This window comes from Apaloderma vittatum, unplaced genomic scaffold (assembly GCF_000703405.1).
Source record: "Apaloderma vittatum isolate BGI_N311 unplaced genomic scaffold, ASM70340v1 scaffold17454, whole genome shotgun sequence".
In the NCBI taxonomy this organism is placed as follows: domain Eukaryota; kingdom Metazoa; phylum Chordata; class Aves; order Trogoniformes; family Trogonidae; genus Apaloderma; species Apaloderma vittatum.
In genome coordinates this window covers 194-13312 of record NW_009711144.1, presented here as the reverse complement: position 1 = coordinate 13312, position 13119 = coordinate 194, and the positions used below count along the sequence as shown (strand labels likewise).

General features: G+C 38.3%; 1 protein-coding gene across 1 annotated transcript; it reads right to left on the bottom strand.

Moving 5' to 3' along the window:
* Positions 1-575: 575 nt before the first annotated feature.
* On the bottom strand, positions 576-12724 carry MYLIP (myosin regulatory light chain interacting protein). The gene is made up of 6 exons (XM_009867562.1): positions 12537-12724; positions 4834-5019; positions 3885-4082; positions 3397-3561; positions 1261-1681; positions 576-912 (listed from the first exon to the last, which is right to left on the bottom strand). The coding sequence occupies exons 1-6, from the start codon at positions 12617-12619 to the stop codon at positions 823-825; spliced, it is 1143 nt and encodes a 380-aa protein (XP_009865864.1). The 5' UTR covers positions 12620-12724; the 3' UTR covers positions 576-822.
* Between the last annotated feature and the right edge of the window lie 395 nt (positions 12725-13119).

Genomic DNA, 13119 nt, shown 5'->3' with positions numbered 1-13119 from the left:
ATTTAAAATTATACACAACCCTTATTTTAGAAATTAATCTTTAAAATCAGTCTCCAAAAATAAAGCCAACTTCAAGGGCAGCTGACAGCAACTCCTGAGGCCACCAGCCAAGTTGGATGAGGAAACCTGGGAGAACGTTGCCCTCAGAGAACTGTGAATGAAGTCCTGTAATGGTGCTTCCACAGGACACTGCCAGCCGGAAGACTTCTGACCCGTCCTCAACACTTCAAGATTAAGAAACTTGTCCAAAGCTATTCTCTTAGAATTGCTTTCTACTTAATAGCATTCTGAGTCAAACACAGCTGCTTGATGAAGCCTTGTAACTCAAGTTTAAGAATCCATTTTTTCTGAAAAGAAGTTCTCTTTAAAGCAGTTTACTATAAGCAGAAGCTATGAGCTATACTAAACTGGTATTTGTAAAAGCTAGTCTTACTATTAAAATAAATGAGGTGACTGTATTAAAAAGCATTTAGGGAGTGTAAAACAAAAGGCTGCGTTCCTCTTGCTGTGTGTATCAGTATGCGCACACCACACTTCTCCAGGGTTACCGAGCTCTATGGCAAAGCCACCATGCCACAAACTTACACATCATTTGCCTTTTAAGTAACATGAACTGATTACACTTTTGCTCTCACAAAGATGTCCCAAACCATTTTGGACATGCTGACCAAAATATTTGTTAAAAAAAAAAAGAAAACACTTTTTTTCTTTTGCCTTTGATCGTGGATAGGTGCCAGAGTGATTGCCTTCTTCAATCAATGGTTGCATTTCTTATTAGTGCAGTTTAAAGAGTATATGATGGGTTTAAAGTCTACACGTAGATCATATCACAGTCAGATTGAGAAGACTGGTGTGGGTTGGCAAGTACACATGCTGGACATGCTCTACATGAGATCTGCAAACAGGACATGACTGGAAAAGAAAAACATCAGGCAGTTAGTTTACTTCCTATCTTTAGAGTCTCTACAGTTATTGGAGACTTCCCTCCATGTGCACAGCAAGAGCGTTTCCCCATTATATTCCAACTTGAAACAGGGTACTGAGAAACACACAGCTAATTCTTACCCTCAACCCAAGTTCAGCATGCACAGCTAAAAGCTCTTTCACATGCATCGTCTAAACAACATTCTTCAGAATCAGTCTACCACAGGCAAAAGTTTTAAAACTAGCTCTTACTAGACTATCAACGTAAACATACTAATCCATGATTTCAGCACACAGAAAGCCAAACCTTCCTCATCTTACCAACACGGAAATTACCTGTAATTGGGAAGCACAGGTCTTGCAGCACACTGTGTGGCCACAGGGACAGAAGGTGGAATTGATTTCTTCTTCACAACACACCATGCAAAGCATGGACTCCTTGAGCTTCCGCAGCTTCTCTTGCAGAGCTTTTGTTTGCTGGCAGCTAAGACCCTCGCAATTGTCACAGTTCATGCTACTTTCCGAAGACTTAAGGGGGGAACTTGGTGGGGTTTGGTCACTTCTTGAAACAAGATCCACAATGCCAGCATTATAAAGAGCTCGCCTTGCATGATCGTAAACTTCTTTTGATGTTCTTTTAATGTCAAAGACGTATTTTTTACCCAGATTAATGTTTTCATTCAGGAATAGAGATGCTAGGTGACCCTTTAAGTCTCGACTATACTGCATCATGACAGCACTGGTGACAGTGTCACACCTATAAAGCAACAGGACAAACAAACTCTGTTAGTTAATGAGTAAACCCACCACTACTTCAACTTTGGGAACAAATTATTGTAACAGCACTGAAATTAAAGCAAATGGAGCACTGAGATAATACGTAAGTTTGAGTGTTGCTTGCATGACACTTCTACTGCCAAAAAAATAATACAATTTAAGTGACAGTTATTTCTTCAGGTATGTGAAATGCCTGGTAAAATGGAGTCAGCCTATGAAAGGGATATGCTAAACACCCAAGGCTTGCTTAGTCCATAGTTCAGCCTGGCAACACCTCTTTACATGGTAATTTCCAAACACTGCATTAAAGAATTTCAATTAATAGTCTTTTGCATAACAGCTCTTTCCTTATACAGGACATCAAGATTCTCAGCACAGAGTCAAGTGATGTCTTTAACCAAATTTCCACTCAGTATTTTACATACTAGTGTTGTATCATCTGAAGGGAACCATGAATGGAGTGTAGATAATTAAGCCATTTGTATTTGCCACTGAGTATTTCGGCCACCCTAGCCCTGTTTGTCACATTTTAGTGATGCAGTTAAATCTGCAGCAGCTTAAGGCACATCACTTCTCTAGATAACGTAGGAAAGAACACACAAATACAGAACACAAGGACTACAGCCTCATGCAGCCTAAGGTGAAAAAAAAATAAATCTAAGGTTATGGCCAAATGCCTAACTATGGCCTAACTAAACCTCTGCTTAAATTAAAATCAGAAACTGCGAAGGACAGCAGAAGTTACAAGCAGAGGCAAAGATGTCTAAGAAGTTATATAATGCTTTAATAGCCTGGAAAAAAAGCATGAAGAGTGAAAAAAGTGCAAGGGCATGTAACTATGGAGCAGGGCAAGACATGCTTAACATTAGGCTCACAAAAACAAGCCATGGTTAGCTACAGCAGACAGAAATGCAATTAGTTAACAACTGCTGTAACTATTAAAATTACTCAGTTTGAGAAGCTGCACAGGTCTTTGCCTAGTGTATGTACCTCCCTCTGCCCTAAGTCCAGTTCTTCTCTTAACATAATTGAAATGATATGTACTAGTTAATTTGAAGAAAACACCACAGGAGTGTCTTTGACAGTTTTACTGATCAGTGTTGAAGCACACAGTAGGAACAAGGAGGGGTTTCAAAAAAAACAAACCACAACAAACGATTATAGCACCCCTACCTCAAAGAATAGGATAAAGACAATGAATCACTGCTTGCATGAAACAATTCTGAGCATGTGAGCAAGGACAGAGGGAGCATAGGAAGATTTAAAACACACAGGATGGGAAGGTGACCTAACTTCTAGCAACTGCAGAGGCCAAATTAAAGAGAATCAACAAGTATATGTGTATGTCCTACTTCTACATACTCTGAAGGACAGGATCTTTGATCTTTCCCTCCCTCTTACACAGGGACAAAATTCTATGTACTGTTTATGAAGTATCAAAGATCACAGTAAGTTTATATGCTGAAGTGCTGCTATTCATAGTGGTAGACTGAGAAATTTTGCTTACTTGTCTGGTACTCCTACCCCACAAAACGGAAAGCAGCAAAAACCTGTTCACCTTCTGGACTTAAGAGGAAAGCAGAAGCTGCAAAGACAATGAAATTTTGCAGAGAATTTCTGAAGTGCAGCACTGGCTGCTTAAGCACTTAAATACTGCAAAGAGCAGCAGCATTTGACTCTAGCAGCAATACTAACCTGTAGAATGCATGTGTCTCCGTAATTGCTCTGTAGAGTCCACTTGCTGCCCTCGTACTGATCATCTTAAACAGGAGAACTACACTATTACCAGACTCCTTGGTAACAGTCAGATATACATTCTTCCCAGATTGAGTTGCCATTTGAACAACAGGATAAGCAATCCTACCAAATGAATATATAAAAAAGGTAATTTAGCTTTTAAGGATGTTTTCCACAAACTATTATGGTGCACTTTTATCAGAATTAGCAGGGATGTCCAAGTGCTGTCTATAATGCTAGATTGAAGATGCTGCATCAAAAACAATATAAAAACCAAGGGTATTAAGGCCAGTTGTCTCAACTATACGCAGGTACTATCCTCAGACCCTACATTCCAAGAGTTCCCTTTAGTAATTCATACAGCAGTTTTGGGGTACTTAAGAACTAGAAGCATGCTTGGTATTTCCAAAAAAAGGCAGATGAAAATGGTTGCACAACACACATACCTGTTGATAGGACTGAAATCATCTTTACAGATGGATATGCCTTCAGGTCCAACACCAATGAGGAGTTTTTGCCCTTCGCTGTCTCTCACCGAGTGCCACTCTACCCCATAGTTCTCCAGTGTTGTAACAATCTGTAGCACCTGGTATTCAGCAGAAGCTTGACTTAAACCTTCTAGCTCCTTGTGCTTTGCAATAATGCTGTTAATAAAAAGATTAAGGGTAGGTGAAGACTCAAGTATGTGCTGTTACTGTCAGCAGCTTTTTGTAACATGCTGCTGGGTTTTTGAGATGACCTAGTTAAACACATTATTAAATGCTCCTGACCTGCTTTATCTGGCTATAGATTTCCTGAACAGAAAAGACTTGATAATTACCAAAACATCCTGAGAATATTCAGGAGACACTGTGCGTTTGCTTAGAAATTAAAAGGCTGCGTGTAATCAAGGTTTTCCAACTGATAACCCAATGTCAACATATTTATCTGAACATCCATCAAGTAAAAAACCAAAACAAAAACAAAACACAACTAAACAACCCTCTAGAAAAGCGTGACACTCTGAAAGTTTCTTGATACTCAGAACTGAGATATGAAGGTGTTTCAGAAATCCTGCTTCACGGATGTCTGCTTCTCAGTGCAGATAAATCCTTGTTACTTTGATTCACAAATGCAGGTCCAAGACATACTTGCAAATTGATTACTCTCCTCCAAGAATTTAGACACCTACATTTCCTCTGAGTACTTTTCAACAGCTTTTGCTTTTCACAAAAAATTGAGCTTAAAAATCAAGTGAAATCAGAACATTAAACACTCAGATTGCATTTTCATCTTCAAAGCTATGTAGATTATTATTTAGCAACACAAAATAAATCATGATGAATTAAGGACATAAAATCTCATGCTTTTGATCTCCAAAAGAAAAATGAATTTATACTGTTGTGCTCTTTTTACCTCTCCAAAACGGTAGTGGTGAGTTCTTTTGCACACAACTCTTCATAATTGTACTTGGCAGTGTTCTGATTATAATCTCCAAACTTCATCTGTGCCAGCAATGCACTAAGTTCAATTGCATGCTCTGAAGAACACTGAAGATTACCAGCAAGAAGATCTTCTTTGATATGCAAGAAAAACATGTGCCTGCAACACAATCAGAAACATTTGCTTAAACAAAAATGTTACAAGATGTTTGTAATCAAGATATCTATCAAGTAGCATCTCAGATATATATTTGCTATCCATTAGTCTGGTAATCAAGAATTTGCAGTGAATGTACCACACAGAGAAAATCTAACACAAGGGAAAGAAAAAGGCCTCCATCTTATTATCCGCTTAAAGATGAGGCTACAACTGAAGGGGTATCCAAAAGCACTTCAGTATGTTCTTAAGAGTAAGAACTGCTTTAGCTCCTACGGTCTTCAGCAATTTCCATTTAGTAAAATATCAACAAGATGTATATGATTCATTTTCTATGTTTAAATTTCTTTAGTTGTCATTAAAAAAAAAAAAAATCAGTCTGCATTTCAGAAAAGCACTTTTGTGAAGAGCAGGCCAAACCAGGACAAACCCTGAGCTATCATGCAGCAGGAAAAGCCACACTTTCTCTAAACAGCTGCAATGCCTTTGCCACCACCAAAGGGAAGATGGTGCTTTTGCCAGTAACATTATTTACAGAATAACTTGAAACATCTGAAAAGGTGCTGTGGAATAATACAAAAACACTGTGTACACATTTGTCAGACCAACCTTTACACTTGGAATGAGGGCAGGTTTGACAACCAGCTGGAAAACTCACAAAGCCGCTCTTAATTTTCTAATAGGCCAGGTAAGTGGACAAATCAAAGCTTCCACCAACACTAACAGCAGCTTGCTAATTTCCCCTACAGTCTACCTTCACTTCTATAAATTCATCCTTATCTCCCCTCAGGGAAGACAATAAAAGTTACTTAGCATTTGTTCTTAAGACTCAACATATATAAGAAGAACAGATGCAGAAGTAGTTACATATCATTGAAAAATAATCTTTTATTAAATGAAGCATAGCACCCACAGGAATGTGCCTTAGCTTCCACAGTGATGGGACATTTAAACTTTTTCCAAAAAGTAAAGCTCTGCAATGCATTTCCCACAGCAAGTCACAGCTCCAACACCTCTCTTTGCAAACCTTTTGAGCCATGCTGGAGCTTTGTTGCATTTGTGACAAAGGGCTTAATGGCATCACTTTGATGTCCAGACATCAGCCTACACTTCAGTTCTAGTTGGGCTCTGGTGGAAGCCAACATCCTCACTCTGTGGAGGACACAAGTTCAGGCTGTAAGAGGACTAGAACTGCAGGAAGTGCAGTGGTCTCCACTGTTAGCAAGTTATTCCTTGTTCAGGCTTTTCTTGGAGCAAGTCCCAAACCTCTGCTGCGATCCCTTTCTCCGTAACTTTTGACTTTGGCCACAGATGGGTGAGTTTGTGGCTTTGAAAATTCATAAGTTGTACACACTCCTTCTGGGGCTCAGTCCATACATCCAAAGTGTGATTAATTATTTTGGCCATAGTCCTTTAATAAATTCAAATAGTAAGTACTTCCCTAATTCCAATCAGCATTCCATAAAATGCCTTTTCATGCACCTTCGTTCCTCTCTTAATACCAGAACAGGTTTTTCAGTCATGATAACTATGTATTAATTACAGTGTGAAACAGTGGCTAATGTGCAGTAATTTCCCATAACTGGCTCCAGTCCCAGAAGGGAAAGCAACTCGGGCTAAGCTACTTTGCATTTTCCCAATGAAGGGGACAAAGGGATGCAAGGGACACTTACTGCAAAGTAACTGAAGTTATGCAAGTTTAGGTCCAGGCTCACACTAAGATAAGCTATTGTGTTGAGTCAGGAGGAAGAAGACACAGGCAAATCCCCACATTTAACAGTCCATCTCACCGAGCTGCACCCAAGACACCTGCTGCCGGTCCAAGTCCATTGCCTAAACTGCACGCAGAGCAGGTCAAAAAAAAGTTAACATAGGGCCAGCCAGTGCTTTGAGTTTCTGAATGACAGGCAATGACTTCATCCAGCAGCTGTCCAAAGTCACTGAGGGTTTGGTTGTGTTGTGGTTTTTTTTTTGTAATTTTTAGTCCTTAACTGTATTTGAGGAATAATTTTAACTCTGAAAAACCGATTGATTAGTGTAGATTCTGATTAGCCCATCCAGCCTTTCTAAAATTACACTTCTCCAGTTACATTAATATCCACTGTAAAATCATCCCCCTTCAAGGTTCAAAACATGACACCAGACAGAATCTGATTATAAAAGCACATTTTCCTTTTCTTCTTACACAAAACTGAAAAAGTGGTTTGGTTTTTTTATTCCTTAATCAGGCAAAAGAATGCACTTTTATTTCTGAATACAGTCAAGAAAACTAAAGCATTAGGAGCCTTGAGGCAGTTTCTTATCTAATTCTGCAAAGTCTAAAACACCCCATAGATTGTCTGTAGAAAACCTGGCCATATTACAGATTCTCTTAGTTACTAGAAAGTATTTACATAAGTTTTTTGTAAATCAGATCATGGTCTAATCACTTAATAGCACTTAATCCACTGTCTCTCCTCTCTCTAGGAATATCTAGATACACCAGAAAAAATTGTTAGAGCTCTTCCCACCTCTGAAGACACTCTGGCTGTGCAGTGAAATCGTACTCTTTTTCAAGGAATTATTTCAATATTCTCCTATCCCCCCACCCCAGTATTCTCTCAGCACACACTGAAGCTTTTTAACTACTCTTGCCAATTCGATTATGAAACATTTCCGACGAGTTTGGTAGTTCAAAACAGTACACAGAAATACTGATTAGAGGACAAAGTATCCAGTTTGCCAAAGCCACACTTCATTAGTCACAGCCCAGACAGAATTCTTCTTTTCATATGAGAAAAACAGAATTTCAGAGTTACAACAGGATCGCATGCTTTGTTCAAGAACTAGTTACACTGATTTTATATTCATTTTGTATCCTTATTTTTGCACCAGTGCTTTCCATAAATTTTAAGTGCTATGTGCATATTAAAATACTTGGCGAAATCACATGTAAAGCATTATCAATGCATCTTAGTTGCACATAAATATCATACAAACACTGTAGAAAAGTGAAGCTGCAAGGAGATTTCAGCAGGTGGCCCTTTTTACAAAAACTACAGGTATCAAAACAAAGTCACAAACCTCAATATCACATCAATTTCTTCTTGCCTCCAACCACACTGAACACCACTATCAGAAATGGATGTCAGTTCTCCCACTACAATGAAATTCCTACAGGAAGCAAATCACTTCCTTACTGTCAACCTAACTGGCAATAACAGCCCCACAAAATAAGTGCTATGAAAAGTGTAAAGTATACATGATAGTGTTAATTACCTTCAATTAGTTAAGGAAGAGGAATTAGGTGCATTAGGAATTAAGGTTGCACACAGAAAAGTTTGCTTCTAATATTTTTTATCAAGGAAAGGAAAACGGGGTAAATAGATATGTAAAGACTATATTAAAAAGTTTGAGGCTCTAAACTCAGCTGCCAGTGGGAAGAATAACAATTCTCTTACCAGTAAAGCATCTGCATATGACTAATGATTCCTAAACTACTGCAATAGCCAAAAGAAGCCATTCTCTCGCCAGACTACTGGGAAGAATCTTAGCACACATCCCAAGGAATTGCCTGTTCTCCTTGGGGTACGACACTGTAAAGTAAATTTATAACTCTGTAGTCTAAAGGAATTAAAATTAATTGTCCTCCCTAGAAAAATATTGATAGAAACCTCTAGATGTAGAGAATGTTTTTAAAAGCAGATAAGGCCACTTCCATATGAAAAAGCAAAGCCATTACAGTTGCAATTACATTCCTCAGCATCTCTGTTGTTCTTTGCTCTCAGCACAGTGGGTGAGAGGTTACCAACAGCAATTCAACTCTGATTTAGACATAGACACCAGGGTGAGCTTACTGGCTATCACAGCAGATTTTCATCATACTGTAACAATACCACTGCTACAGGATAATAGGATGTTTTTCCAGCTACTACATGCACCTAGCTGCTCAAAATATTTTACAAGCCAGTCCTTAATTTTAACTAATTAACCAATGCAACTGGATAACACCACAAAAACAATGTATTTTGTAAATATCATTCAAATACTGGAAAATACCAACTTTCACCTGCTTCCAAAATACTAATTTGTCACATCTGGCAAAATACAGCTCTTCTGAAAGCTTCATGAGATTGTACAGCTTATTAGAAGCTGACATATTAAATTGTCACATTACACAAGCCAAATAACTGCCCATTTTGAAATACATCTGGGTAAATCTTGCACCACTCAAAAATAAAAGATTCAATTGATTACTACTTTTGTGCAATCCCTGCGATATTGACTTTATCCTGGCAGACTTTGAATTGTTGTTCTCCTGGACCAGGAGTTTGCAGAACTTATTAACTAGAGCTTGGACCATCACATCTAACTTTAAGCAAACAGATAGCAGTCCTTTTTAAGCCAATGTCATTTTCCATTAGAAAAGAAAAAAAAGTATAGTTACTCAAACTTCTCTAAACAAGCACACTTACTTTCAGACTTCTTTGTAAAACTCAAGTTGACAGCAGTAGATTAAATTTGAATGGCATTCTTGCACTGAAACACTCTGATTCCACTATAAGCAATTCTAATCAACAAAATCCCTTGGTGAAATTCAGTATCAGGCAATTCAACAAAATTAGAAATCGAGATCCAAAGAACAACAGAAAAAAAATCACTTTTCACCATGTAAAAGGAAAAGAATAGGAGGAAGGTTTTTCTCCCCCTCATGCATCTCCTCCGTTGACAAAGTGCTTGGTGAAGGCGTTTTGCTGCCATCGTGGTCAAAGGCATAGTTATAACCTGCTCTGCCTTTGTGCTCAGTAACGAGAGGGCTCCCTTGCATAAGAGGATTAAAATGCATGAGGTTGTGATCTTCCACTGGATTGCACACTGATTAAAGACAGCAGAAGCAGAGGCCGATGTTCAGTTGCCAGATCGGCTTTTCACACAGCATGTAGAAACCTGAACATTCAATTGCTAAAAACACACACGCCCCAAGTTTTAGATTTAAGTGCAAGACAAGGATCTCTAACACAGCAGTACAACTGGGGCTGACAAAGCTTCCAAAGCATAAAGGAACTAGCCAGTAAAAACTCAGTCACAACACTATTATTATCATGATGCAGATCAACAAAATTTAGAATTACTTGCAGCTTCACAGATTTCAAGAGCAGTCTCAACATGGATCTAATTTATATGTAAAAGCAGCATCAGAGGCAACAAGTAAAAGACTGCAAGGCTTCCTGGGCATTCTTCTCACCAGAGACCCAAAGGGCTGCCAGAAACACCCCATGCACCGGATATGGAGAGAACTGCCGAAGGAAACCGAGGGCACCCATCACTACTTCTTCATTAGCCAGCATGCTGAGTTTGCAACTAAAGGTAAGAAAGGAGGTGTCAGCTGTAACTGTACTGCTAATCCTTGCAACTCTACGATGTATCTATAGATTTCAAGCTCAGCTACAGGTTTAATAAGTTTTTTTGTCTTCCAGATACCACACAGGCCTACATGCAAACTAAATATGAAAGCATTTATGTGCATATGTAAATCCTCAAGCAGACTCAAATTAAAAAAAAAGTAAATCTACTGAAACTCAGTGTCAACACTACAGAAATGTTAACCACAAGTACTATGAAATTCTAGGTCTGCTACACAGACTACTGGGCATACACAACAAAAAGGCAACTGCTGCAAACTTTTACAGCTGGTATTTGTTTTTAGCAAGAACACTAAAAATACTCAGGATGTAGAATGAACAGCTTAGCTGAAGCCTCAGGGCTACTCATGTTTGTGAGACAGGGTGACACTAGTTTCAATGCCTGTTGCTCTCCAAAACTGTAAGTAATTATTTCCAGAGCAGATATTTACTAGATCTCTTCAAATGACTGAGCCTCAAAGAACTTCAACATTGTCTGTGAAAATTATTAGGTTTAAAACAGTCTCAATTCACACATGAAAGCTTGTCCCACCTACAACCTTTTAAAGTAATTTACAGTGGAGAATTACTTGCCACTACTTTGATGTACGTATACAAGCTCCATGACATTCCAGCTACACAACCTGCCTTTTAGGCCCTTGGGTTATGTTTCACCAGCTCAAGCCCTCTATTAACTTGCACAACCTGCCAAGTCTTTTACAGGCAGCACTGAAGGGAGGAACACACAGGTATCTGCAAAAACCTTGCAGAAGTTGAACAAACATTCATCAAAGATCACATAAAAACACCAATTAGCTTCAGGTTTCCTCAGGTTCACCCTGATTCGGTGGTCTCTGTGTGGAGGGTAATCTTACCAGGTACGAAATTGTATCGCTCCTTCTGTTCTACATAAGCTTCCTTTCTTTTTTGATTTTATACTTATTCTTACTGAGAATATTTAAATAAAAGGACAAGTTTCTTTAAGGAAAATACTTCAGGAGCCCAAATATGCACCATGTATAGTAGAAATTATTCTTCCAAAATAAGGTGCATAAAAACTGGAATTTGGTTAGAATGCATTTGCCTAACTAAAGCTACTATAAAGGACAACTATGGTCTAATTCTGAAAACTTAAGCCAGATTGCTGAGTCAAAACCACTGCTCCCCAAAAGTCTCTCCCCTACATATATTTCAAAGAAATAAGATGGGATAGGTATACTTCTAACTCAAAATTTTTTTTTCCTACAGAATCAGCACCATGCAGTCATCCTCTAACCAAACTCTTTAGACAAATATTCTACCCAGAACAACTATGTTGTATTCATGGTCTTAATTCTGAAAGTACCAAGTTAATGCGAGTAGTGAAAGTGTGTTTTAACATTATATGGACACTAGATTTCAGTGTACCTCATATTAACTGTCCTAGCTAACACTAACAGCAAAAATTAGCTGAAAGGTCAGCATTAAGCATATACATACACAGCTTTAAAGATAACTCTACTACAATTCATGTGGTAATCAAACTTAAGGAGTACAAGCAAGCATTCCCTACTAATCTTAGCAGACTAATTCATACCATTGGCTAATAGTAAAACAATTTAGTTAAGGAGGACCAGTCACAGCAGCAGCAAAACAGCTGTTTCTTTTGTAGCCTCAAATAGCCTATAGCTATTTGAAAGTTAATGTAACATAATACCGGACAAAAAGGAATTCAGCAAGTTTTTTTGCTCTGTGGGAGGAATTGTTTCCTGCCTTTCTGTACCAGTGGTTTAGAACGACCTAGAGTAACACCACTGAACGGGGTTACTATCGGACATGAAAATACCATATAAATAATTTGCTACTGGTAGCTCAGTTTCCTCCACTTTCAACACTGAGTGCTCATGCAATGACCTACACTCATTACTTACTGGTAGCTACACACCACTTACAATATTACCAGTTCTATTGTTTTTCTCTTTTTTCTTTTTCCAAAAAAAGGAATAATACATTTCAATAACAAAGGTTTTAAAACAACACAGAAAAGTCAAGCAAGATTACCAGAAGACGAAAGAAATAAAACAAGTGTGTAATCACTTCCATAAGTCACAGAAATTGAACACAAAACAATAAATCTACATACAACCATCTTTACCATACCTTGTCTGTTCTTGTAAGATAAGATGTGGCTCTACAAAAAACTTGACTCTCAATTTGAATCGATAAGGGGCTAAACCATCCATCTGCTGGGAGATCCTGTTCCTCAAATTCAGCCACAGATTCTCCCCTTTGCTGCCAGTGAACTGTAGTCCAAAATAATCAACTTCGATAATTCCCAGCCTTCTGCAAACCTGAAAGAAAGAGGACCTTTGTAATGAGGCTAGAACAATGAAAAATTTTACCTGAATCAAATACTGTTTCAGACTGCTCACTTAAAACACAAGAAAGAATCCCCACTGTGATAAGCACCTTTAGATAAAAGTTAGTTAACTACTTGGATTTTAAGTTGTGTACAAACCAGCATGTAGATAATTACTAAGAATAAACTGTGAATTTCTCTGCTAGTAGAAAACCACATGGACTTCCATGGTCAAATTCCATCCCTCCCCCCTTCTTGTCCCCAGAACTGGCACTTAGAGAAGGGGAAGTGGATTTCCAAAAGGAAAGAGCATCTGTTATTCCATACCACAGCCAACAGCACTTTCTAGGCAAGGGAAAAAAAAAAAAGAAAAAGCCACAAGTT